Genomic DNA, 27,185 nt, shown 5'->3' on the forward strand with positions numbered 1-27,185 from the left:
CTTATCACAACGACTTTGGGAAACAGGCAGGAAGCCAGATCGGGGCACCGCCGCATGGGCCGCAGCCAGCCACACCACCAGCTGGCCGAGCAACAAGCGTCGTGGCAGGCTATAGCTACGCCCAGGAGGACTGTGATTGGTCTGTGGAAGGGACAGAGACCTGCCCCGTGATTGGAAGGAAGGGAAGGACTGGTGGTTGGCCACGAGGGTGGCGTGACATGGTGGGTGGGAAGCACTCGGCCAATGGGAGGAAGCCAGCGGAGTGGGAAGATTCTGGAAGACGGGGGTCACTGCGCTGGTTGGAGGGGAGAAAGAACTGACGTCACAGGGCGAGTGATAAAAGTGCTGACTCGCCGGCGTTTCGCCCTCTTCCCTGAAGGAAACAAGTGCCAATTCACCGCTCTTCCCTGGCCCTTTCAGTTCCTGTCTCTCTCCGTGCTTCCCTGAGGTTCTCTTCGTGCCTCGTGTTGAGATCGGCTTCGTGTGGAGATCGCTAGCCCTGCGTTGGACCTTTGGTGCTTTTGGTGCCTTTGGTTCGTCGTGGTGCTCGGTGCTTTCAGTGCTGCGAGCGGACGGGACCTCGGTGAGGCCTGACGGTGCACGAACAGGCGCGCATCGAGGCCTGTTTCCCGCTGACATCGAAGCCGCGGCGGGCTTACGCGCTTGGAGCCGGACCCTCCTTGACTGCAGACTACGGACAGATAAGCACGCACCACATCTTACACAAATCCACGACGGACAGTTATTTTATTAATTCATTCCTGTGTCCTGTTGTTGAGTCTGGTGCGGGGACGTCCCAATTTAGAATTATGTTTTATCTTCGCGTTTCCTTGTTCTCGGGTTCCGAAATAAACCTGTTATTTTTGTACCTTTTACCCCGGATTCCCGTTTGAGTTCATGCCCTCTACAGGTACGCGCTTGCGCTTCTTCCCCTTCATTCTTCCTCCCGTGCTGTTAGTCAAATCCATATTTGATCGTCGCCTCCATTAAAGCCGTTCGGTTCTCCGCGGTCCTGCGGTGTTAACCGAAGGGATCGCGTGACAGTACTGTTTCATTCTTTGTTATGTTTTCTTTGCTAGAACTGGCAAATATCAGGAAATATAGGTCCAAAGAGCTGTTTTAAAATGAAGAAAACCCTATTGTTTTGTGAAAACCAACATGATGGAAGTAAGGCTTGTTTGGCATCCCATCTGAGCAAACAAAACAAGACACTGGGATCTCTGCAGGTTCAACGTTAGCACACATAAGTGGTTGATTAATTGTACCCAAAGGCAAATGTTCTTTTTTTGTATACAGAATCGAAGCTCGTGTAAGAGCTAACACATTAAACATGAAAACATGCACAGACACATAAAACATGAAACGAAGGGAACGGGAGACAAGATGGGGAGAGAGAGGGAAGCACACAAGTACAACAGCAGACAACAGGGACATCGGGAGATCTGTGGGAGGGAGAGGGCTTGGGGGGAGGAGGCATGGGAGGGCTGGGGGGTGGTGGGGGGGGGGGGGGGTAGGGGTACATGGTATAAAGCAAAAAACACTGCTAGGAATTTCAGGAAAGAAATTTGGGATTGAAAGAGGTGGATTTGGGATGTTTTAACGGGGGTACAAAAGATCAAGGTTTTGGATGTGGGAAGATAAGAGATAAGAGATGGTGGTGAACAGCTGTTTCAAAGACCTGGAGGGAGGAGTGCAATTGAAGAGAGTGAGGGAGTTTGTTCCAGAGGCGGGAGAAAATAGGAATGGAAGAGTGAAGGTGAGCAGAGAGTCTTGATTTTGGCAGTTTCACCAGAAAAGGGTTGCTGGCAGATCTTGTGCGTCCTGCAGGAATATTTGGGGGGCAGAGCACAAACAGAGCTGTGGGAGCTGGGCCGGAGAGGAGTCGGTAGAAGACAGGAAGACCACCAACCTGCCTGCGGTGAGTGAGTGAAAGGCCCTCGGAGTTAGCTACGTCTTGCGCATGGGGTTCAACTAATGGTTAAAGTAGATTTTGCTGAATTTTCCTGAATGGCAGGGGTAAGAATTACACTGCATGGATTTCCTGATTTTCCTCAAGCAGATGATGAGGCATGAATAATTATTGATTATTCTTTATTTGTGAGTTACATTAAAATCATTGTGTTTCAATCATTTGTGTGCAGACACTTTCTTTCCTGACATTGAACAACAATGCCAGGAAAGAGGGTGTCTACACACAAATGATTGAAACGCAATGATTTTACTGTAACTCACAAATAAAGAATAAACAAGAAAGAGCAATCAGAGATTGCAGACCCTCACCAGGACGTGTTTTCAGTGTTTTCTTTAAGGCTTTTGTGTTAAAACAAATATGGCGGCCGAACCACATGACCGATAACGTCGTCGTTATTTATTTTTTTTCTCCACCAATTTATCCCTAGATGATACTCAAGAAATTTCATCTTCATTGGATGAAGTTTTGTACTTGTCGAATTATGACGTCATAATGGAGGCACCTATGACATCATAATTAACATATGCTATTCTACATGGAGAGCTCTTTACAATGAGCCATGTCTCAATTTTTTCTATGCAGCGCTTTCGGAGATATAGAGGTACAAAGTTTTTCAGTTTTTCCAAGATGGCGGCCATACCACGGGACGTATGACGTCATAGTTATAATTTAAAAATTCTACAGGTAGAGTTGCACCTACGGTTAAAATTTCCTGTCAATCGGAACAATGGTTGCAGAGAAAATCATATTTATTCTGTGCGGACAAACAAACAGACAGACAAGCAAATGAAAAATCGGTCAGAGACCGAGGACTTGCCGGAATGTACTTTTTTTTTGGATTTGCCAACCACTCCCCGCCATCATGGTCGTCTCTCCAACGCACAATCCCACGAGATATGCGGAAAGCACGACCCAAAACCAATTATCTTCTTTTTGATTCGTATATAAACATCATTAAAAGTAAATAATGACCTCTGCCAAAGTTCAAACGACGTGGGTTTAATCCCTACATGAGAGAATTCCACATAGCTATTTGGGCGGTGTATAAGCTAACAGATCGCTGTCTCCATCGATCTTGCCAAGGCTGTAACACCTATCGGCTCAAAATCCTTTTAACTGTTGACTTGGTAGTTTTTACAATGAAGGAAACACATATCAGGAGTACATACAACATCGTGATTCGAAGCCTGGTGCCTGGTGTTGGGCTAGCGGCTAGGGTGCCAGCTTAGGATCCTAGGATCCTGGGTTCGAATCCCGGTCGATCGCTGAATTAACACCAGGGGGGTTGACTCAGCCTGTCATCCTTCCGAGGTCGGCAAATTGAGTACCAGTTCACTGGTAATTCCCTGTTTGTCGTAAAAAGGCGACAAAAAGGGTTGGCGGCAGGAAGGGCATCCGGCCGTAAAACATTGCTTCAAAAAGGGGACCAAAAAACAACAACAACCACGGTCCCCGAAAAAGGCCAACCCCCGCTTGCGGGGGGAAAAAAATGGCCTCTAAAGGTGGTTTTATACAACATCGCGATTGTGAATGTGACAGTTCTGAGGCGTCTTTCGCTTCGCATTGCAGTGACGACGAGCACCAAAATGGCAGCTGTAAGATTAAAATCTGGCTTCAAGCCCCCTCACCACCCAAAGCCTCGAACCAGACATATTAACACGCTCCTCCCCCTTCATTCCCGTTCTTCAAAGCAAAGCGGTAAAAATTGTTGTATCGCCATTATATATTACTAGCAACGGTACCCGCCCTAAGGGCGGGGCTTCAATTTGACGTTCAATTCAAACGTTTTGGGTGACCTTGAGCTTGACATTGGGCCTAGACTCTAGAGAGTTAAAAATTGGGCACAGTCTATTCCAGGGCAAGGCAAATATGTGTGTAAAGTATGGCGATTCTATGTGCAACGATGTAGACATAGTACTGCGCACAAACAGACAAACAGACAGACAGACAAACCAACCAACCAACATACTTGCCGGAATCTATTCCGGCAAGTAACAAACTGACTCAAATGCAATACCCTCTCCTCAGGCGAGGGTAATAATCAATAATAGGCAAATTGTAATAAATAAAGAGCTTTTCAATCCTTAGACCTGATAACAAATCTAAACGGCGGTCCTTATGCCAGACATGCGAAGGATACAGAGCATGTAACTGAATCTAGAACAAAACCCTCGATTTAACCCTATTACCACAAGCTGGAATTATGCACAAATGGAAGGAGGAAATGATGGCAGATGCAAAATAAAAACAAAATAGAAGGAAGAGTAGGTAGCACAATAGAAAGATAAGTATCAGAATGAAGGTGATGTTGAGGCCCTGCCTGCTTGCTGGACAATCCACATGGCTTGGTCCCCACAGCCTCTAAGGTCCAGCAGCTCATAGGCAGACTCGAGCAGATGCATCAGAATGAAGGGGATGTTGAGGCCTGAACTGCTTGCAGGACACTCCACGTGGCTTGCTCCCCACAGCCCCTAAATTCCAGCAGCTCATAGGCAGACTCGAGCAGATGCATCAGAATGAAGGGGATGTTGAGGCCTGACCTGCTTACAGGACACTCCACATGGCTTGGTCCCCACAGTCCTTCAGGTTCAGCAGCTTGCAGACAGACTCAAGCAGATGTGAAGCACTCGTTGCAGCAAAGGTGAAGGCATGATGTGGAGTCAGGACTGAAGCAAGACCACCAACTGCATCACCAACAAACTGATGTACAGCACCATCTGACACTTTTTATAACTACAGTACAGTGGGAAGGGAGTGCGTGCTGCTTCACGCAACACAATCGCTCCACTAACACGTGGTAAATTTGCCCTTACATTGCAACGAGGGAGCCGTCCCAACATGTACACTCCGGGAGAATCATGTACACTTTCCTCCTGAAGCTCATTAGGTGTTTGATGTGATGGCTGTGGCACCCAAGAGGAATCATTGAGACTCAGGAAACAATTTTACCATAACGAGACAGAACGGATAGGAATTTCTCGCCTGGCATGAAAGGTGGTACATTAAATATTGTTATCTTGGTAGCTGGAGTATCCATAGGGGATACCGTAATAAAATGACCCCCTTTTATGGTTAAACCGGTACTAACGATGTCATGAACAAACTTTTCCTCTGACACGAACACAACAAACTTCTGATTCATTCTTGATGAACCCGAACATTACCGTCTCCTATGATGGATCCGACTGCAAGGATAATGTCCTCAGTAGGAGCTCCTTCAGGCAGAACGCATACGAATGCATGCTTACGCGTTAGGTTTTTCAATGCCTCGTAACAAGAGCATGTATTCCCAATCCCGACAAACAACGACCCCTTCTTGCCCGAACTGGACAAAAAAAGGGGCAAAACTGAAATAAATTGAATTAAAGTAAATAACAACAACACATTGCAAGTAAAGAAACCTTGCAAAGCCTTACCAAAACAGGTAGGCCACCCCCAAATATGCCAGCTCTCTCTCTCTCCCTCTGAAGACACAAGGTGTAGAAAAAGAAAAAGCAAAAACACCACAAAACATAGTAAGATTGAAAAAGAAAGGGAGAGAAGGGGGAGGAGGGAGAAAAACCACAATGACAGCTCACCATGACACGGAGCAGTCTTGCCACGCCCAACACACAAATGGCCAGCAGTACAGGGGGCGAGAGAAAGAGAGAGAAAGAGAAAGAGAAGAGAGAGAGAGAGAGAGAGAGAGAGAGAGAGAGAGAGAGAGAGAAAGAGAGAGAAAGAGAGAGAGAGCTCGAGCCCTGCACATGCATGTGACAACGCTAATCAAACAGCAACATTTGTGGTAGAAGAATGTAAAGAGCCGCGGTTCCAAGGAAGGTTCAAAGAAATATATAATGTCACCGATGAAGTCACTAAAGTTTGCATATACAGTTATAAATTGCCTATTTTATCAGTCATACAATAGAAGAATTGTGTATGTGTTTCACATTCGATTCCACAACAAAGTGGGAATACATTTGGACTTTACAGAAGAACAAATAATCTCTCAAATCCACTCCATTAAATGTTTTATGATTTTTTTCATTTTATCGTTTCATAAAGATGTTGAACAAGATGTTGATGTTGATGTTACCCTGTAATGTTCCTTAAATGTCCACAGACACAGAATTTTAAGGCGATTATTGATTTTTAAGTAATAGAAAAAGAACTGAACGTGGTTTTTAATTCTAATAATTTTTGAGGTGTTGCATAAAAAAAGCAAATCCGTCGGGTACCGCCCCTTTAATTGCGATGGTCATGACTTCATCTGCGTGACGTAATCAAAGGCCAGGTTGTCTCAGCACGCAATGGATAATGGCCGCACAACTCACTTCAGACTCATCAGAAAGTTAATTTACCGAAGATTTTTCTGATCAGGAATCCTTTGACGGTCAAAATCATGATAAAAACTACCCGCAGGAAAACTATCCTCGAAATGGCGTAGCAGGTTACGTGGGTAATCAAATCGCCGTTTTCTTGGGAGATGACGTTGCGGGTCATGTGGGTAATAAAATCGCCGTTTTCTTGGGAGATGACGTAGCGGGTCACGTGAGTAATCAAATCGCCGTTTTCTTGGGAGATGACGTAGCGGGTCATGTGGGTAATAAAATCGCCGTTTTATTGGGAGATGACGTAACGGGTTACGTAGTAATCAAATCACCGTTTTCTTGGGCGATGATGTAGCGGGTTACGTGAGTAATCAAATTGCCGTTTTCTTGGGAGATGACGTTGCGGGTCATGTGGGTAATAAAATCGCCGTTTTCTTGGGAGATGACGAAGCGGGTCATGTGGGTAATAAAATAGCCGTTTTCTTGGGAGATGTCGTGGCGAGTCACATGATGAATCAAATCGCCATTTTCTTGGGCGATTACATAGCCGGTCACATAAGTAATCAAATGCCGGTTTTCTTGGGAGATGAAGTAGCCGGTCACATGAGTAATCAAATGGCGGTTTTCTTGGGAGATGACGTAGCGGGTCACGTGATTAATCAAATCGCCGTTTTTTGGGGGAGATAACGTAGTGGGTCACACGAGTAATCAAATGGCGGTTTTCTTGGGAGATTACGTAGCCGGTCAAATGATTAATCAAATGATTAATCAAATCGCCGTTTTCTTGGGAGATGACGTCGTGGGTCACGTGATTAATCAAATCACCATTTTCTTGGGAGATGACGTAGCGGGTCACGTGGGTAATAAAATCGCCGTGTTATTGGGAGATGACGTAACAGGTTACGTGGGTAATCAAATCACCATTTTCTTGGGGGATGACGCAGCGGGGCATGTGATTAATCAAATCACCGTTTTCTTGGGCGATGACGTAGCGGGTTACGTGAGTAATCAAATTGCCGTTTTCTTGGGAGATGACGTAGCGGGTTACGTGAGTAATCAAATCGCCGTTTTCTTGGGAGATGACATGGCGGGTCACGTGAGAAATCAAATCGCCATTCTCTTGGGAGATGACGTAGCGGGTCACGTGGGTAATAAAATTGTCGTGTTATTGGGAGATGACGTAACAGGTTACGTGAGTAATCAAATTGCCGTTTTCTTGGGAGATGACGTAGCGGGTTACGTGAGTAATCAAATCACCGTTTTCTTGGGTGATGACGTGGCGGGTTACGTGAGTAATCAAATTGCCGTTTTCTTGGGAGATGACGTAGCGGGTTACGTGAGTAATCAAATTGCCGTTTTCTTGGGAGATGACGTAGCGGGATACGTGGGTAATCAAATTGCGGTTTTCTTGGGAGATGACATAGTTGATCAGGTGAGTAATCAAATCGCCGTTTTCTTGGGAGATGACGTAGCGGGTTACGTGAGTAATCAAATTGACGTTTTCTTGGGAGATGATGTAGCGGGTTACGTGGGTAATAAAATCGCTGTTTTCTTGGGAGATGACGTAGTTGGTCAGGTGAGTAATCAAATCGCCGTTTTCTTGGGTGATGACGTAGCGGGTTACGTGAGTAATCAAATTGCCGTTTTCTTGGGAGATGGCGTAGCGGGTTACGTGGGTAATCAAATCGCCGTTTTCTTGGGAGATGACGTAGTTGGTCAGGTGAGTAATCAAATCGCCGTTTTCTTGGGAGATGACGTAGCGGGTTACGTGGGTAATCAAATCGCCGTTTTCTTGGGAGATGACGAAGTTGGTCAGGTGAGTAATCAAATCGCCATTTTGGAGGGGGGGGGGGGGTGGGAGGGTGGGTTCAATTGAGCGTAAAAGATCACCCAAAAACATTAATATCTTCCTTCCAAGATATTTATTCAAATAAAGAACAACTATTAAGTGTTATGGGAATAGAGCCTGTGGTTGATGCTGTGAAGAGGAACAGGTTGAGCTGGTTTGGTCATGTGTTGAGGGAGGATGAAAGTGACTGGTTGAGAAGAGTGATGAAAATGAATGTAGAAGGAAGTAGAGGACGGGGAAGACCGAGAAAGACTAGTCTAAAGATGGTGGAAGAAGAAATGCGGGCAAGGGGGTTTACAAGGGGAGATGCAGAAAATAGGGCAAAATGGAGAAGATTGTCATGGGGACCGCAAGGCTAACCCCCGCTCTAGTAGGGAAAATGGCCTTAAAATGCATGTTGTTGTTGTTGTTGTGTATTAAGTGTTATGTGGAGCCATATCTGTTAATTAAACCAAACATTAGTTTCTGTGTCTGTGGCCCTTTAAAAGATAACTGTGATGTAATTTAAAATATTCATTTTACTTTTTAGATATCAATAAAATATGTGGAAAGTAATGTTAGACAAATCTGGAGACCTTGATTTAAAAACATAGAAATGTATCTGTAAGTGATGACATCACTGGCGACCTAAACTGGAAAAACGTGCATGGTTGTGGCATTTGGCAGCGATTGTAAAAAGTTGTTCAATGTACAAATATTCAGAAACAAAATAGCTCCAACACTCTGTTTTGCATTGCAAAATGAACACCAACATTATTATATGGGATTTTAATTAAGTACACAATTATTCCTTAACTTCCAAAAAATAATTGTTTGTAAACCTTCAAATTCAAGTTAATCATAATGCTTTCGAGAATTTTAAGCTTACAATTTTACGTATTTACATACTTACCCCAGTGGCCTTGGTACTTCATTATCATGATCTGTAAAACAATTGGAATAAAATGTGATTATTTGAATGACTGATCAGCAGACTTGTATTCACTTCAAACCATTTCCAATGTTAATTATCATAAGCTCCCAACATACTTTTCGATATTAATTATTCAAAACAAATGATATAAAGACACCACAACTAGAGGATATTGCCCTTTAGATTTAGTTTCAGGTCTAAAAACCCAGCCAGAGCTCTGTCGGACCATGCAAAGCATAAATACGTCACAGCAGACCTCCTTTGCTTCATGTCGGGAATGCGTGATGTGCCAAATACCAAATGGGGAGCTATGCGCAAATGCAATCTTGGGCCCAAGCACTGGATAAGTACAGGAAGTGCTTTTCGTGTTCATGACAAGTGTTCTCAAGGAAGATGCAATGCATCCTTACTAGCTAGATTAAGCTAGGAATGTGGCTACCCAACGGTCATGCTGAGACATGCAAAGAAAATTTCCAGCTCTGCCAAATCTTCCAACACTTTATAACAACACAACAGCATTTTAAGGCCATTTTCCCTGCTAGAGCGGGGGTGAGCCTTGCGGTCCCCATGACAATCTTCTCCATTTTTCCCTATTTTCTGCATCTCCCCTTGTTAACCCCCTTGCCCGCATTTCTTCTTCCACCATCTTCAGCCAAGTCTTTCTCGGTCTTCCCCGTCCTCTACTTCCTTCTACATTCATTTCGGTCACTCTTCTCAACCAGTCACTTTCATCCTTCCTCAACACATGACCAAACCATCTCAACCTGTTCCTCTTCACAGCATCCATCACAGGCTCTATTCCCATCATCTTTTGCATCACAATTTACATATTGCACATTTCTCGAGAATAATACATTACGCCAGCATCATTTAGCATTTCCTTTATTAATACGTGAATCTGCTATAGCTTTGGTTCATCTGGTGATTATTTCCTGTACGGGATTTCTGGCGAGGGTTCTTGGCTGTTATGAAAAGGAATCGTTGGAGAGTAATAAAGGATTGGACTCGGCATCCCAACGTCTCGGATGTCTTTTCTCCCACTCCAAAACGTAATATGTTCACTTACTCACGTAACGAGTTCACTAACAAGGCTGTTAGGCCCACCAAAGCCTGCGCTATTATTACCAATGAAAGGGTTGTTTGTCCATGCTCCATCCTTTATAAATGCTGAACGTTAAGCAAGGATGCAGCACTTGCTTTGGTATAACTTGGGAGGGATACGAACAGTCGACTTCCCAGACTCAGAGCACAAGCTGGAACCATTTCACCACTGAGACTGGTTGTAAAATAAATTACCATTGCGCCACCTTTATGCCACCATTACCCTTGTGCCAACCTTCATGTTTTATGCGGCTAAATACAACAATAAATGAATCCTAGTTTATGACAATGGTCATTACATGAAGGTTTTCTCGCACATAAGCTCACTTCACTGTCATTGTCCTTCACCAAAAAAACATTTCTTTTTTATTGTTCGCCTTTCCTCATAGACATGTGATTGTCCACCAATTTTTTGTCTCTTCCTCAAAGACATCATATGAGATTTGTAAATATTCCACCAAAGTCACTGAGCTTTCCTTTGGATGAACGATTGAGGCCAGTTTGGCCGTCTCCTTTCGTAGTGTTTGTATTGTGGTGTTGAACTGATGAAGAATTGTGTCCCACACGATGTCAAACTCGTCATTTCCATCTTGTTTGCCAAATCTGAATCTTCAGTGTGTGAGGTGTCTCATCATTGTTTGGCAAAGTGGGGCCCTAGGCCATATATATATATATACACGGGTTATGTGGTTTTTACCGTGTGAGACATAATCCGTGGCTTGTGCTCACCATTAAAGCTAGGAGGTGCCTTGATCAATATATATATATTATATATATATATATATATATATATATTGATCAAGGCACCTCCTAGCTTATGTATATATATACATACATACGTATGTATGTATGTATGTATGTATGTATGTATGTATATATATATATATATATATATACATACATACGTATGTATGTATGTATGTATGTATGTATGTATGTATATATATATATATATATATATATATATATATATATATATATATATATATATATATATATATATATATATATATATACACAGACTTGGCATTTAATATGGAATATTTTTTTTGTGGGGGTGAACTTACTTTTCAAGATGTCTTAGAACCAAAAGTTCATTGGAATTATGTTGAAATTATTCTAGATTTTGTTAATGTGACCTTTAAAAGAAACAAAAACCACATTTGACATTTCGAAACAAATAAATTGATCCTTGAAAGTGATGTAAACTGATATCGAACTCAATTCATGGACAGTACTGTGTTAAACTTCTGTACGTTTTCCAGAAGTATCTCTTTATTTTGCACATTAGCCACATTTTTTTTTAACAAAAACAAAAGTTAAATTACGACTGGGATTACGGGCAGTAAAATTACAGTTCAGTACTTCGTGTAACCCCCACGAGCATTCAGGAGAGCACGTACACGTTGAGGCATGCTGTTCACGAGATTTGCCAAGGTTTGGACAGGAATCGCTTGCCATGCAGTGACAATAGCCTGCTGCAATTCACGCACAGAGGTCGGCTGCTGGTCCAAGTGGTCGATTTGACGCGTTAATTCTGCCCACAAGTTCTCTATCGGATTCATATCCGGGGACATGGCAGGCCACTCCATATGCTCTACACCACGGTCAGCAAGAAAGTGTTGGATCATGCGAGCATGATGAGGCCGTGCATTGTCATCATGGAAGACAAAGTTTCCTCGAAAGGCTGCACGAGCAAATGGAAGCAATGCTTCTTCCAGAATGGCCCTGTGCTTGAACTGGTTCAGGTTTCCATTCAGAACAACCAGGTCAGTTTTGCCCCCTGCATGAAAAGCAGCCCAAACGGTCACCCCACCACCTCCAGCTTGGACTCTTGGCACGATACAATCTTTGTTGTAGGCTTCATGCACTTGTCTGCGCACTCGGACGCGGCCATCTTGACGATAGACCAGAAATCTAGACTCGTCACTGAAGATCACGTGATTCCAGTGTCCTGGCTGCCATTGACGGTGCTCTCTGGCCCACTGCAATCGGCGCTGGCGGTGTTGTCTGGTCAGGCGTGGCTTTCTCAGGGGACGCCTGGCACGATAGCCTGCTTGAACCAGTCGTTGGTTGACTAGCCTTCTGGATACAGGCACATTTGTCAGTTGCTGCCACTCAGCCCTAAGCCGATTAGCTGACTTGGTACGGCCATTGTTGGCTAACCGGTGCAGCTGGCGATCATCCCTCCTTGTGGTTCTGCGGGGACGTCCTGGCCTCGGTATTGCAGTCGGGACACCCCTCTGAGCATTTCATTTCAGGATCTTTGACACCTGACCTTGAGTGATGCCATACTACCGAGCAATAGCACGCTGTTTCATGCCGTAATTTCGTAAAGCCACCACTCCATGACAAACAGCATTGTCGAGTTGACGGACCATCTCCAGAGGAAGCGGCAATAACTTTTGGAGACGTGCAGCAGTTGTTTTCCACTAATACAGAACGCAACAACCCCTGTATACATGACTGTGAAGCCAATCATCAAATGCACCTCTCCGTACATTTTGCCACGCCACCTGTGATATAATCCTGTTGTTAACTTTTTGCTGCGACAGACAATCAGTGACATGGTTCTTTAAACAAATAAATCACCAAAGTGTAAAAGAAACTCACTAGATTGATATACTGAGTTAAGAAAGTAAACCCAAGTCAAGAAAAAAAAAAATTCCATATTAAATGCCAAGTCTGTATATATATATATATATATATATATATATATATATATATATATATATATATATATATATATATATATATACATATCACTGTAGAGGCTGTTTTGTTCTTTTCATGGTTTTTTGCCTATTACTTTTTCTTGAATTAGTAAGCCACAGCAAAGCTCAGTATTGATTTCTTTCAAGGGGAATGATTTTGGTATGTGTGTGTGTGTCCACTTAGAGTTGTTGCAGGGATTCGGGAAGGGGATGCAAACTCTATATGTAGATGTAGTGGGGGAGGGTATTACAAGTTATCAGTGTCCAGAGATAACTTGCAATTTTGCATTGTACATGTGGCATAGTGCAAGTGCTTCACCGACTCCTACCAGTGGGAGTTTAAAGTACATCAAATGTTTCAGCATGAAATGGATGTTTCTGTTACTCTTCATCTAAAATAAAGGGTTATGTGGTATTAAGGCATTTTACTTTACACAAGCCAAAACCCACTCAAAGGCACTGCAAATGTCAAGTTTGACCTGAAGAGTAATTTGTAATTACCAGCAACCTGACATTAAACCCTGCCCCCTTAAGGCTCCTCCTCTTCCCCCCACCCCCCAGCCCACGTCACTCCAAATTTCCAGTTTTCTCTTCCTGAGAGTTTGTTTATATATAATTCTTGTTCAGCCACTATGTCCTCCTCTAACCCTCATTCTTTCCCACACCCCTTATTTGTCTTGGTCTGTCTCTGTCTGTCTCTGTCTCTCTCTCTCCTGCCCCTGCTGGTCGTTGGTGAGTCGTGCGTGGGTGTGGCATCATGGTGGCTGTGCATGTTGAGCTGTGAGTTCTCTGTGGTCTTGGTTGTTTTTCCCATCCCCCATCTCGCTCCCTTGTGTCCTTGTTTATGCTTGTAAAGTTTCCCCTGTGGGTCCTTTCATTGTTGAGACAAGAGAGAGGGACAGAGCGCACACGGTAGGTGGTGTTCGGTTGCCTCTTTTCGAACCTCCGGGTTTGAGGCCTGGCCTCCATTTTGCCGTGTTTTTCCTAGTCCAGGCAGCGGTGTTTCGCTGCTCTAAACGGTTCTTGGACCTAGTCCATTAGTTTTTGGTTTTACCTCCACTTGCCGGTGTTGCTTGTGGTTGGTATCATTTTGTTGATTTCTCACCTTTTATTTATTTAATTTACGTTCGCTATGGCAAACGATTGTTTGAGGAATAGCATGTACGAGTCGCTCACTCGCAAGCATGGGCTGGTGTGCGACCCTCCGAGTGAGGTAAAGATGGAGCAAGTGCTTCTAGCAATTGGAAAATGCGTCGGCTCACATAATATCCATGCAGCCTCTCGAATGAACAAGAAGGTTGTTGTGTTTGTATCGGAGGTGCACATGGTGAACTCCGTTGTGGAGCAAGGCCTTCTCATAGAACCCGACCTGTTTCTAGTGGTTTCCCCATTAGATACACCTGCGGTGAGGGTCAATGTGTCTAATGCCCCTCCCTTTGTTAAAGGTGAGGACTTGTGTGCTCAATTGAGCAAGTTTGGTACGATCGTATCAAAAGTGACAATGGTGCCGATACACTCGGCAAGGGGTGAATTTCGACACGTGATGACTTTTAAAAGGGTCGTGTACATGATATTGCCCGAAAATGTGCAAAAGCTCAATGTAGTTTTGCATGCAAAGATTAATGGCCATACTTATAGAATGTATGCCTCCACGGACGTCATGACGTGCTATGGGTGTGGAGCTTACGGGCACGTAAAGAGTTCCTGTCCCGGTTTGGTGAGACCATTGGAGAATCGAGACCAGGTGATTGCAGATTCTCCTCCCTCCCCACCGAATGGGGCGGATGATATTGTAGACTCCTCCCCATGACCTAATGGTGATCGGGAAACAGTTGACTCCTCCCCCTCACCTACTGAGATACGTGGAATGGTAGACACCTCCCCACAACCAATGGGTGAACGGGAAATAGTAGACCACTCCTCCCTACCTGCTGGTGTGACAAAAGTGGCTGATCCCTCTCCTACTGTACAGGACTGTACGGATGACAATATGGAAGGGTTCGTAACAGTGGTTCGTAAAAAAGGACATAAACGTTCATGTCCCGTCGTGAAGGATGCAAGCACAGTGCAAAGTAAGGTACTTGTTGTGTCAAACGTATCGCCGAGCTTGCAAGATGAAGCTTGTGTAGAGAATACCTGTGTGGGTTTGCAAACTGAACCGGCACCGGGTTTAAATCTAAGCAATTCGTTTGCACCACTTGCCTAACTGTTTGAGGGTTCTGGGTGTGATATAGACATCGAGCATCCTCGCGCCTCTCAGGAGGACACAAGTGGTGATATTGATAACCCTGATGTCGTACATGACATTAATGTAATGGTCACAGAGGTGGGCGCAGGGATAACCAGGTGTAATGATAAAACAGATAAGGCAGACGGCCCCTCAGAAGAAACCTGTAAGCCTACACGTTTCGAACAAAATAAAAGGGATGATAAGAAGGAAGCTGCATATGACGATGAGCAGCTAAACATGAATGAAAACGATATCCATGTTTCTGATCCTGGGGAGATTCGTGTCTCAGAAATAGGGTTGCATCAGGAAGAGAATGACAAAGATGATGCGTTTGAGTTTGATGAACCCTACTCTACCTCGTCAGGTAGTGGGTTTTGTGCCCAAGAGGATGAGGATGGGGACACTGTAGTTACAGAAGATGAAGTTAAAAAATTCCTCGATGAATCCTTCAGGAAAAGGAATGTCAGAATTCAGGATTATTTCCCAAACCTACATGCTTTTCTAAAAACTACTAGAAACATGATTCGTGATCCCCAGCAAGTTGGGATCTCAGAACCTCAATTTCAGCGGTTGAGGAAGTGTGCCACTAAGGCAGGAAAAGAACTCCAAGAGGAGGAAAATTAATAAAGAATAAATGAAGGTAACGTCTCTCAACATAAACGGAGGCCACAGCTGTATGCGGCGTCTGGAGGTGTTACAACTATTTGAGAAAGAAAAGATTGATATTTTCATGTTACAAGAGACACACATTAACGAATCTTGTGAAGACGAGTGGCGCAGAATGTTTAAAGGGTGCCATGTTTTCTCCAGTGCGGTTGAAGAAGCTAAAGCGGGGGTTGCAATAATCTTGCATCCTCGCCTTCAACCATCCGAGATTCACTATCTATAGAGAGATTTGTAAGGGTTTCTTGATGGTGGTGGATTTTATTAGCAGCAATCAAAAGGTTAGCATTATTAATGTGTATTGCCCCAGTGACAGCGCTGAAAGGGCTCTATTTCTTCCAAAATTAGCGGATTGTTTAAGCACTGTTGATTTGACTTGTTTAATTTGTATGGGGGAAGACTATAATTGCACACTCAACCCTCGACTGGACAGGAACACTCCTGAGCCACATCCACCCAGTGCAAAGTCCTTGGCACAACTTGTGAAAAATTACAAACTTAGAGATGTATGGCGATTACAAAATCCAAACACCCGTCAATATACATGGGTGTGCTGTGCAAAAAACCAGTTAACCATGGGTCGACTGGACAGATTGTATGTGAACCAAGGAATGGTGAATCTGGTTAAGAGAACAGGTATAACTCCATCTGGCTTTTCTGATCACCATATGATTGCAATGGATTGTATGTTACCCTATCATTGCTGTAAGAGTGTACACTGGAATTTCAATGTGAAATTGTTACAAGATGAACATTTTAAAAATGCCTTCAGACTGGTATGGGAAGGATTAGAAAAGAAAAAGTGTTCCTATGTCAATATGCGACAGTGGTGGGACTGTAGCAAGTCACAAATTCGGATTTTCTGCCAACAATATTGCTCGTATGCCACTAGTAATACGTCTGGGTTGATAAGTGCTCTAAAAGCAGATGTACTTAAATATGAACAAGAAGCTGGAGCATCTTGGGGAAGTGACCAATATCAGCAGCTGATAGAAAAAAGACCCTGCTGGCCCAACTGGTCAAAGAGCGTGCGGCGGGAGCAATGATTCACCTGCGGATGAGCAGAATACACCTCGAGACTCCAAACAAAGATTTCTTCAAAATGCAGAAGGCTGCAAACACTTCTCGGCAGATTCAGAGTCTACGCTCTCCCGACGGTGTTCTGACTCACCAAAGTGACATTAAACATTCACTGCAAGAGTTTTACTCAAACTTGTTTACTCCAAGAACGGTGGATAAAACGACGGCAAATGAGATGATTGAACTTCTCCCATCTCTTTCTGAAGAGCAGCAACTCCAACTGGAATGTGACATTTCTCTGGAGGAGCTCACAACAGCAGTGAAACAACTCGAAGACGGCAAGGCCCCCGGAATTGACGGACTTCCTGCTGAATTTTACAAAGTTTTTTGGAATGTTCTGGGTCCTGCTTTAATTGAGATTTTTCATGAGAGCCTAAATCAGGGGGAATTGCCCTTGAGCTGCAGAAGAGCTGTCTTATGTCTTCTTCCCAAGAAAGGGGATTTGCAGCAGATTACAAACTGGTGGCCTGTGTCATTGTTAAATACTGACTATAAGATTGTGTCAAAAATGCTTGCAATGCGTCTTAAAAAGGTCATCTCGTTTTTAGTTGGGCATGACCAAATGTATTGCATACCTAAACGATCCATGTATGACAGTATTTTCTTGGTTCGAGAGTTGATTACTATTGGTCAAACTGCATCGCACGCATTTGGGTTATTACTCCTTGATCAGGAGAAAGCTTTTGACAGTGTGGATCACTCATTTCTGTTTGCAGTTCTTACTAAAGCAGGATTTGGAGAAAAGTTCATTTCTTGCATAAAACTTTTATACAACAATGTATCATGCCTGCTAAAAGTAAATAACAGTCTGTGTCGTCCTTTCCCCTTTCAGCGTGGCATCCGTCAGGGCTGTCCACTGTCAGGCATGTTGTACACACTGTCCATCGAACCCTTACTGGCTCTCCTTCATACCACTTTATCTGGTTTGTCCTTGTCAAACAATTCCAAAATTGTTACGTCAGCATATGCAGACGACCTGTGTGTTGTGGTTAAAAACCAGGAATATGTTTTTGAGCTATCCCGGTGTTTTGCCAAATTTGAACTTGCTTCATCAGCAAGAGTAAATTGGAACAAAAGTGTAGCTCTTTCTTTGTACCCAGATACCCTATCGGGGTCACAGGCTTCACATATGGTTCCCCCAACTCTTCCAGGAGGAATGTTATGGAAAACGGATGGGTTTAAATACTTAGGCATCCATTTGGGAACTACAAGCTATATGAAGAAAAACTGGGATGGTTTCTTAGATAACATTAAGCAGAAACTATCAAAGTGGAAAGGGATGCTCCATATCTTGTCACTTAAGGCACGGGTAACGATAATAAACAACTTGGTGCTTCCAATCGTATGGCATAAGATCATAGCACTCCAGCCTCCTCAAGCTCTGATCACCAACATTCAGAGGGGTCTAGTTGACTTCTTCTGGGGAGGCCACCACTGGCTTAAGCCAGATGTGTTGTGCAGACCACGTAATTCAGGTGGTCAAAACCTAGTGCACATCCATAGTCGAATAATGGCTTTTCGGCTAATGACAATAAAACGCCTGCTGTACAGCGAGGTTGTGCCCTGGCGTCCTCTCACGAATACCTTGCTCAGGCAAGTAGGTGGAATGGACTATGACCGGGAACTTTTCCTTATGGACTTGAAGCAGGTCGACAGAGCTCGGCTCCCTGCATTTCATCGGTCTCTCCTGAATGCCTGGCAAGCTCTAGGAGTGCAGCGGTTGGAGATCTCTTATGATCCCAGGAGGTTTGTGCATGAGCCATTGTTCCAAAACTCACTATTCGCTGAAGTATCTACCAGCCGAGCTTTTATGGAACATTTTACGAACAATGGGATTAATAAAGTGTGAGATCTTATGGAGCTATCTTTAAAGCGATGGTTGTCTGCCAGCGATGTTTCTGGAAAAATTGGCTTGCGTTCAATGAGAATAGTGAGCAGGGTCATAAAGATTGTATCCCAGACTTTTTTAGATTTAAACATTGGGTGGAATGGGGTAAATGAAGAAGTAGATTTTCGTTTAACCTTCCCTGAACTCTCAGTCACTGCCCAGGAACAACATGGTGTGTTTTCCTCTCACAGCGAAGAATCCGGTGTGTTCCACATCATGGGAGAAAGGGCAATGTATAGAATTTGTCTAGAGGTGTGCTTACTGGGCTGTGCAGCACCCTTAAGGAACAAGTGGAAAGAGTCTTTACCTGCAGGAGCATTTCTCACTCCAAATTGGGATGAAATGTACAGGAGTCCTACTGTTGGACGTACAGGAAACCTAAATTGGAGACTGGTGCATCACGCCCTGGCCACACAGGTGTTAGTTCAGAAGTTTAACCCTGCTGTGTCTAATTTATGTCCTTTTTGTGGTAATGTTGAACATTTGTATCATGCGTTTATTGAGTGCAAGAGATTGTCATCTCTGTTTCTGTATCTGAGCCGAATCTTTTGTAAATTCAAAATTGTTTTTTCTGTTACAATCTTTGTTTACGGACTTGCATGTAATACTAGGAAAAACTCTGATTTTTCTTTTTAATTTTTTGCTTGGAATTGCTAAGCTTGCAATTTATAAAACCAGAAAAGCCAGATTAGGTAATGGAAAAAATGAAAATGCACTTTTTTGTTTCATCGGGATGGTGTCAGCACATATAAAGCTCAAACATGCTTATCATGTAAACATGGGGAACCTTCTTGTGTTTGAAGAGTTATGGGGCATGGGGGGTGTTTTGTGCAAATGCATTGGAAATGAGGTTGTGATTTGTATGTAAAGTGGAGTTGGAATACTTTGGTTTTATACTTTTATAATAAAAAGACACAAAAGTCAAAGTCAGTCAGTGTGTGTCTGTCTGTCTGTCTGTCTGTCTGTCTGTCTGTCTGTCTGTCTCTCTCTCTCTCTGTCTGTCTGTCTGTCTGTCTGTCTCTCTCTCTCTCTCTCTCTCTCTCTCTCTCTCTCTCTCTCTCTCTCTCTCTCTCTCTCTCTCTCCTTTTTTTTTTTGTCCCTCAAGCTGGCTGTTGGTACCCATTGCCCCTCCCACTCTTTCTACTGTTCCTTTTGTTCTGTTGCATCCTGATCCATTCTGTTCTAGCTCTTGCGCGAACCTTGACTATGTATACAAGAGAGACTTTGACCGTTGTGTCCTTTTATTACAAAAATATTTAAAAAAATTAAGGAGTTGTTGCAACAAACTCAAATAAATCAGAACCAGCACTTACAGACAGTTTACATAGGAGGAAATATAAACCACATAAGGAAATTTAAACTAACAAAGTAAACACAATAATGAAGCAAGTTCTAGAAAGTGAGTACCAGAGAGCCCTCAGATACTTTACAAAAATCAACATTGGTACACCATAGCTTCTCAAAAGGCTCCAAATGACTGGAAACCTACATTTCTGGAATAGCTACACATATACCACAGCAGATGATACCTCTGCTATTGTATCATTGTATTCCTTATGGTTCTGCAGCTGCTACGGCACATTTAAATTCAGGTCAATTTAAATTCAAGTACTTACTTTTTCACATTACTGTATGCAATCCTCCAGGCTTGTATTTCCTTGTGCAGTACAGTACTTGACTTTGTGTATTTATCATGAGATAAAAGTATTTAGCAAGAGAGAGCACATCCTGCTTGTTGCTCTCTGTGCACGTCTCATGCTGCAACGAGGGTTGGATATGGAAACACTTTGTGCTCTGCGGCAACTACTTTCACTTCTTCTGACGAAATTTGATTCTTGGCTGTCACAGTGCTCTGAGCTGGCTGGCTGCTTGTCCCACCTTTCTGACAATCATCACAACCTTTTGGAGCTTGTTCTCTCTCTGCCCTGCCAGTCACCACGAGACAGAGAGCTTCAGGTCCTCACTGGACTGGCAGTTATCTCTCGGCTTTTACTTGGTGATAAATCAACTGTGCCTTCAAAATTTAAGCTTTCCTTGCTCTTGCCTTTGCTGTCCAAGATACGACCATCAGCACTTCAGCATCTAATTCAGTCACCAAGCAATGAGGAAACCAACAAGTTTGAGGCATACTATCTCTGTTACAGCTTGCTGCGCCTGGTGGACGTCTGCGTGGGTATTGAGGCACACACAACCGACGAACAGCCACAACTGCTGAAACTATTGAAGTTTCTGCAGTTCTTTGTACTGGAGGACATTCAGCATCCACATTTTTGGTATCGGAGTAAGCTGAAGATGTTGATCAGCAGTATGAAGTGTTGGTGGCGGGAGACATTAGACAGTATGGAACTCTCCCAGGGAAAGATTTACAACTTTTTCACAACAGCCAAGAAGTGAAGCATGTCTGGTCCTTTTCTACTCACTTTCTTTCAACTTGCAAGAGAGTACACAGGAAGACTTTCGGAGATATTGAAACTAATGTGAGATTTCTTTCAAATATATACATATTTATATATATGTATATATCTGCAGGCTATAAAAGCAGGACGATTGGAAGAAGAAATTGCATTATGATCGTGCATGTCGAGGTGTTAAAGGAATGTTGATGTTATTGACGACTGAGTGTATATCCTAATTGCGTTAATTTAGTTGGACGAGCAAATCTTATCTTCCCCCATCCAAAACCTTGATCTTTTCTACCCCCGCTAATTTCACCCCCCCCCCCGCCCCCCTTCCCACGCCTCCTCCCCCCAAGCCCTCTCCCTCCCACACATCTCCCTGCTCTCAAATGTTATGTTTGCGTGCTTCCCCTTCTCTCCCCATCTTGTCTTCCGCTCCCTCTTTTTGTATATTTTGTTTGTCTGGTTGATTTGTTTGTGAAATAAATGTTAGCTCTTTCACAAGCCTCGATTCAGTATACAAAAAAAAAAAAAAAAAAAAAGGTCAGAATATGAATATTTAGAAGCAACATTAAATCATTATTTTCTGTCTAAACATATGACAAGACCAGAACAGCACTCTGTAGAGCGCATACCTCCGCCAGGCTGAACAATATATGTTTTGCATTCCACCGATAGGCTGGAGATGAATTCGGACCTGAACCAAAATCGAATCGGCTTGTTCTTGACACCTAACCAACTCATCCACCAAGTTTAGTCAAAACTCGTCCATATGTTTTTTTAAATATCATGTTGTAAATCTTTTTTATTATTAAATATCGCTTTTCACCCGATCTCTCAATGTTGAAGAATCACTTGAAATTAAATAATTCTCATATCCGTATCCATATTCAGATCTTCACCAAAATCTAATCGATTCATCCTTGTCACATACCCAACTGGTCGACCAAGCTTCGTCGAAATCCGTCCATAAATTTTTGAGATATCCTGCTATGTATCGGTTTTAGCCCTATCACTCAATGGTGAAGAATCGCTTAAAAAATTCTACTAGCTGGATCCGAATCCCGATTTTCACCAAAATCTAATAATTTCATCCTTGTCAGATACACTACCTCTCTGCCAAATTTCATCCGAATCCGTCCATAACTTTTTGAAATACACCACGAACATCGCATGCCAAAATCTGGAGTTGAAGATCGGTTGAAAAGTGTGACCTGTAGATGACTGACATACAGATAAACAAACAAACAGACAGACAGACAGAATAACGCAGAAGACCAACCAATATACTTGAAAAATCTTCGATTTTCACAAGTAACAGACAGACAGGCAGGGGTGAAAACATAACCTCCATCCACCTTCAGTGGTGGAGGTAAAAAGCTTTTAAAACTAGTAAATACCCACTCCTAGGGGTGCAGTGCTGCTGGAGGGCACCGGAGCACAGCTCCGGCACCTCAATCCATCTGAGGTGGGGCCTAGCTCCACAATAGTTTAAAAACAACAACTAGAACAGCACTCAGTAGAGAGCAAACCTCTGCCTGGTTGGCCAGATCACTCAATGATGAAGAATCACTGAAAAATTCTACTAGCTGGACCCGGTTTGGGATCTTCACCAAAGTTCAAACAAATCTTGCTCGTCACATACACTACATCTCTGCCAAATTTCGTCCAAATCCGTGCACGACTATTTGAGATATTTTGTTCACAAACAAACGCACAGACAAACAGACAGGGGTGAAAAGATAACGTCCATCCACTTTGGTGGCGGAAGTAACAACAACAACAAAACACCCATGTTCAATATCGGTTGAGTTTTTGTGCTTTGTGCTTTCATGGCCTAATAATTTGGGTCAAAGCTTGTCCTATCATCATCGTCATCATCATCATCGTCGTCGTTTCACAGCCGTTTCCATGCTTGCATGTGGAATCTGTTTTCCAATGTATTGACATATCCCAAAGCTTGGATATGTTAATACATCGGACACTGACCATGGAGCGATATTATAACAATACGGCTTAAAGACAACATAGAACAGATGAATTTCCGAATACAGCATGGTCTAGAACAGAGACAAACTTATTTACAGATTTTTTTTATTTTATATCCAGATTTAGTGAATTATCATGTTTACAAAAGGTATTTACACCCTGGAAGACGTGAATTTATGGAAGCATTTGGATGTCTACAACTAGTTGACGTCCGGGTGCATCAGTAATGTGACTGTTCTTGTGAAGAATGACTATCACGTTGTCTGAGCAAAGATAGGCCTGTGGCGGACACAATGCAAGTGGGTAATAATTCCGCGCACCAGTGGGTGGCGCGAGCGACCGGGCGTGGAAGCGCGGCTCGGGCCACGCCCGGAGCAAAGGCGTCACGAGGCGCAGGGTGGAACTGAAATACATGCCCCGCCTTTTGGCCGACCGGCCACGCCCGAGGGCAAGGCGTGGCCTCGGGACATATATGCAGGCTCGAAAGTCGAGCCCGCCCAGTGCTTACGTGCGAGCCTAGAATAAAGTGTTTTGGTTTGTACAACGAGTGGTGGCCTACCTTCTTGGCAAACGAGTTGTGTGTGCACAGCACCACACTGGTGACCCCGACTGGTTCAGCCGTAGCTGACCCCTGAACGCGCCATGGCTACCAACGCTGTCGCCGTTAAACTCCCGGAGTTCTGGGAAGCACAGGCTGACGTTTGGTTTGTGCAGGCCGAAGCCCAATTCCAGCTCCGGGGCATCACGGCGGACGACACCATGTACTTTCACGTGGTCGCAGCCCTCGGGCCCGGCACTGCCGCCCGCGCCGTGTCCTTCTTTCAGCACCCGCCGGGCGCCCACAAGTACGTGTCGCTCAAACGACTGCTCCTCACCACGTTTGGGCTCACGGAGGCCGACCGCGCCGATCGCCTCCTTGACCTTCCCGCCATCGGCGACACACGACCGTCCATTCGGATGGATTACATGTTGTCCCTTCTTGGTGACAAACGCCCAGATTTCCTTTTCCGAGCGCTCTTCCTCCGCCAGCTACCTGCGCAGGTGCGGCTCGCACTGGCTGTCTCGGCCATAATGGAGCCCCGCGCCCTGGCCAGAGAGGCGGACAAATTTTTCGCGGCCTGCGACACGCGGCCGACATATGGCGCTGCCGTAGTGGATCCCGGTGCGGAGGCTTCAGCGCCGCACCCCCTCGTGGCCGCTGCTACACCCCGTCCACCACTGCCATCACGACCGACGCGGCAGCCACCACCGGGGCAAACCTGGTGTTATTATCATGCCAGGTTCGGCCGCAAGGCTAGGGCGTGCCGCCCGCCGTGCTCTTTCGACGGGTTGGGAAATGACCGGGCCGGCGATCACTTGCGGCCATGAGCGTCGGCCATTCCGGCAGCTTCCTGTTCATCACAGACGCCTCGTCTGGTCGCCGTTTTCTGTGCGACACTGGAGCGCAGGTAAGCGTCCTCCCTGCCTCCACGTCCGACAAGCAAGCCGTGGGCCGGGGCCCCGCCTTGCTCGCCTCCAACGGAACTCCCATCCGCACATTCGGGAAGCGTTGCCTCTCGTTGCGTTTCGGGGGACAGCGCTTCCGATGGTCTTTCGTCACCGCCAGCGTGCCAATGGCCCTGCTCGGTGCGGACTTCGTTTGTGTGCATGAGCTGTTGGTGGACGTTAAGCGTCGACGCCTCGTCCAGGCCGAAACCTTCAGCTCGCTCGCTTGTTCGCTGAGCGGCTCACCGAGCGGCTTGCTGAGCGGTTCCGTCCCGGCGAGGTTAGTCTGTACGCTTCCGGCAGCGGACGAGTTTACCCGCCTCCTCGCCAGTTTCCCGGCCCTCACACGGCCCACCTTTTCAGCGGTGGCCGTCAAACACGGGGTGGAACACCATATTCCCACCGTCGGACCACCGGTCTACGCCCGGGCGCGCCGCCTCGACCCCACGAAGCTCGCCGTAGCGAAAGCGGAGTTCGCCACGCTGGGGCGGCTGGACATCGTACGGCGCTCCAACAGCGCATGGGCCTCTCCTCTGCACATTGTGCCCAAGCCCAGCGGCGGAAGGCGGCCGTGCGGTGACTACGGCCGGCACAACGACGCCACCACCCCCGACCGCTACCCGGTCCCGCATATTCAGGAATTTTCCGCCCGGTTGGCGAAAACGACCATTTTCTCCAAGGTGGACCTCATCCGGGGCTACCACCAGGTCCCCGTAAAACCGGACGATGTACCGAAGATGGCCGTCATAACACCTTTCGGCCTCTTCGAGTTCTTGCGGATGCCTTTTGGGTTGAAAAATGCGGCCCAGGCGTTCCAGCGGCTCATGGACAGCGTCTTGCGTGACTTGTCCTTCATCTACATCTACCTGGACGACATCCTAATCGCGAGCGCGTCCCGGGAGGAGCACCTGCTCCATCTCCGCACGCTCTTCGAACGCCTGGGCCAGCATGGCCTGATAATCAACCCCGCGAAGTGCCATTTCGGCGTCACCGCCATCGACTTCTTAGGGCACCGCATCACCAGGCATGGGGCCATCCCTTTACCGGCCAAGGTGGAGGCGGTCAGGAGTTTCCCGCGCCCCCGCACGATCAAGGGGCTCCAGGAATTCCTGGGCATGGTGAATTTTTATCACAGCTTCGTGCCCCGCGTCGCCCAGCTCCTGCGCCCCCTGCACGAGGCCCTCCGGGGGAAGCCGGGCAAAGGTGATATCGCCTGGACGGAGCAGATGGACGCGGCGTTTGAGGGCGCAAAGCTGGCCTTGGCCAACGCCACCATGCTGGCGCACCCGGCGCCCGATGCACCAATCACCCTCACCACCGACGCGTCGGACTACGCGGTGGGCATGGTGCACGAGCAGTGGGTGAGTGGTGCTTGGCAGCCGCTGGCGTTTTTTAGCCGGCAGCTCCGCCCGCACGAACGCCGGTACAGCACCTTCGACCGCGAGCTGCTCAGGCTCCACCTGGCGGTCCGACACTTCCGCCATCTTCTCGAGGGCCGCCCGTTCACGGCCTTCGTCGATCACAAGCCCATTGTTTTCGCGATGGCCAAGGTCGCCGAGCCGTGGTCGGCCCGGCAGCAACGTCACCTCTCTGCCGTGTCCGAGTACACGACGGACATCCGACACGTCGCGGGTAAGGACAACCTGGTGGCGGATTGCCTTTCCCGGTCCGTCGCACACGCGGTCCACCTCGGGATCGACTATGCCCGGATGGCGGCGGACCAGACCGCCGACCCCGACGTCCAGTCCTTGCGGACCGCCGTCACGGGCCTCCGCGTCACTGAGGTGCTGTTCGACATCGCGGGCACTGCCCTCTTGTGCAACATCTCCCTCGGCCGGCCTCGCCCCATCGTGCCCGCTGGCTGGCAGCGCCCAGTTTTTGACGCCATCCATGGCCTGTCCCACTCGGGCATGAAGGCCTCCCAGAAGCTTGTCGCGGCGAAGTTCGTCTAGCATGGCCTCCGGAAGAACGTCCGCGACTGGGCCAGGACGTGCCTCGCGTGCCAGTGCGCGAAAGTCCACCGCCACACCCAGGCCCCGTTTACGGTGCCCGAACGTAGGTTTGACCATGTGCACGTCGACTTGGTGGGACCTCTGCCCCCCTTGCGGGGTTTCACCCACCTCCTCACCATGGTGGATCGCACCACCCGGTGGCCGGAGGCCGCGCCGTTGGCGGCGACGGCTGCGGCTGATGTCGCGCAAGCTTTCATCGCCACTTGGGTTGCCCGGTTCGGCGCCCCCTCGGACATCTCGTCCGACCACGGCCCCCAATTCACCTCGGAGCTCTGGGGAGCGGTGGCGCAAGGGCTCAGCGTCAAGCTGCACCGCACCACGGCCTACCACCCCCAGGCCAACGGCCTGTGCGAGCGCTTCCATCGCTCAATGAAGGCCACGCTCTGGGCCAGCCTCTGCGACGGCAGCTGGGCCGAAAGGCTCCCCTGGGTCCTGCTGGGCCTCAGGACGGCGCCCAAGGATGACCTGCGCGCGTCCTCGGCGGAGCTGGTCTTCGTACAACCACTGAGGGTACCGGGGGAATTTAAACCGACTCTACGGCATCTTGGTCGTGGAGCAGCGCTCCACCCTTCAGGAGACCGCC

The 27,185-nt window shown here is 46.2% G+C and overlaps 1 protein-coding gene across 8 annotated transcripts in view; it reads right to left on the reverse strand.

The window, feature by feature from the left end:
- LOC137421229 (uncharacterized) overlaps nt 1-27,185 on the reverse strand; it is a 176,086-nt gene that overhangs the window by 131,104 nt on the left and 17,797 nt on the right. For 7 of the 8 annotated variants that reach the window (XM_078771737.1, XM_068107072.2, XM_068107069.2 and 4 more), the window contains one exon: nt 9,024-9,054. In XM_078771737.1, coding sequence (XP_078627863.1) covers nt 9,024-9,054 — 31 coding nt within the window. Of the gene's footprint in view, nt 1-5,388; nt 5,522-9,023; nt 9,055-27,185 lie in introns of those variants that run through there. The other variant, XM_078771738.1, reaches the window with a different exon arrangement.

This window comes from Myxine glutinosa, chromosome 2 (assembly GCF_964187855.1).
Source record: "Myxine glutinosa chromosome 2, kmMyxGlut1.1, whole genome shotgun sequence".
Classification (NCBI taxonomy): Eukaryota; Metazoa; Chordata; class Myxini; order Myxiniformes; family Myxinidae; genus Myxine; species Myxine glutinosa.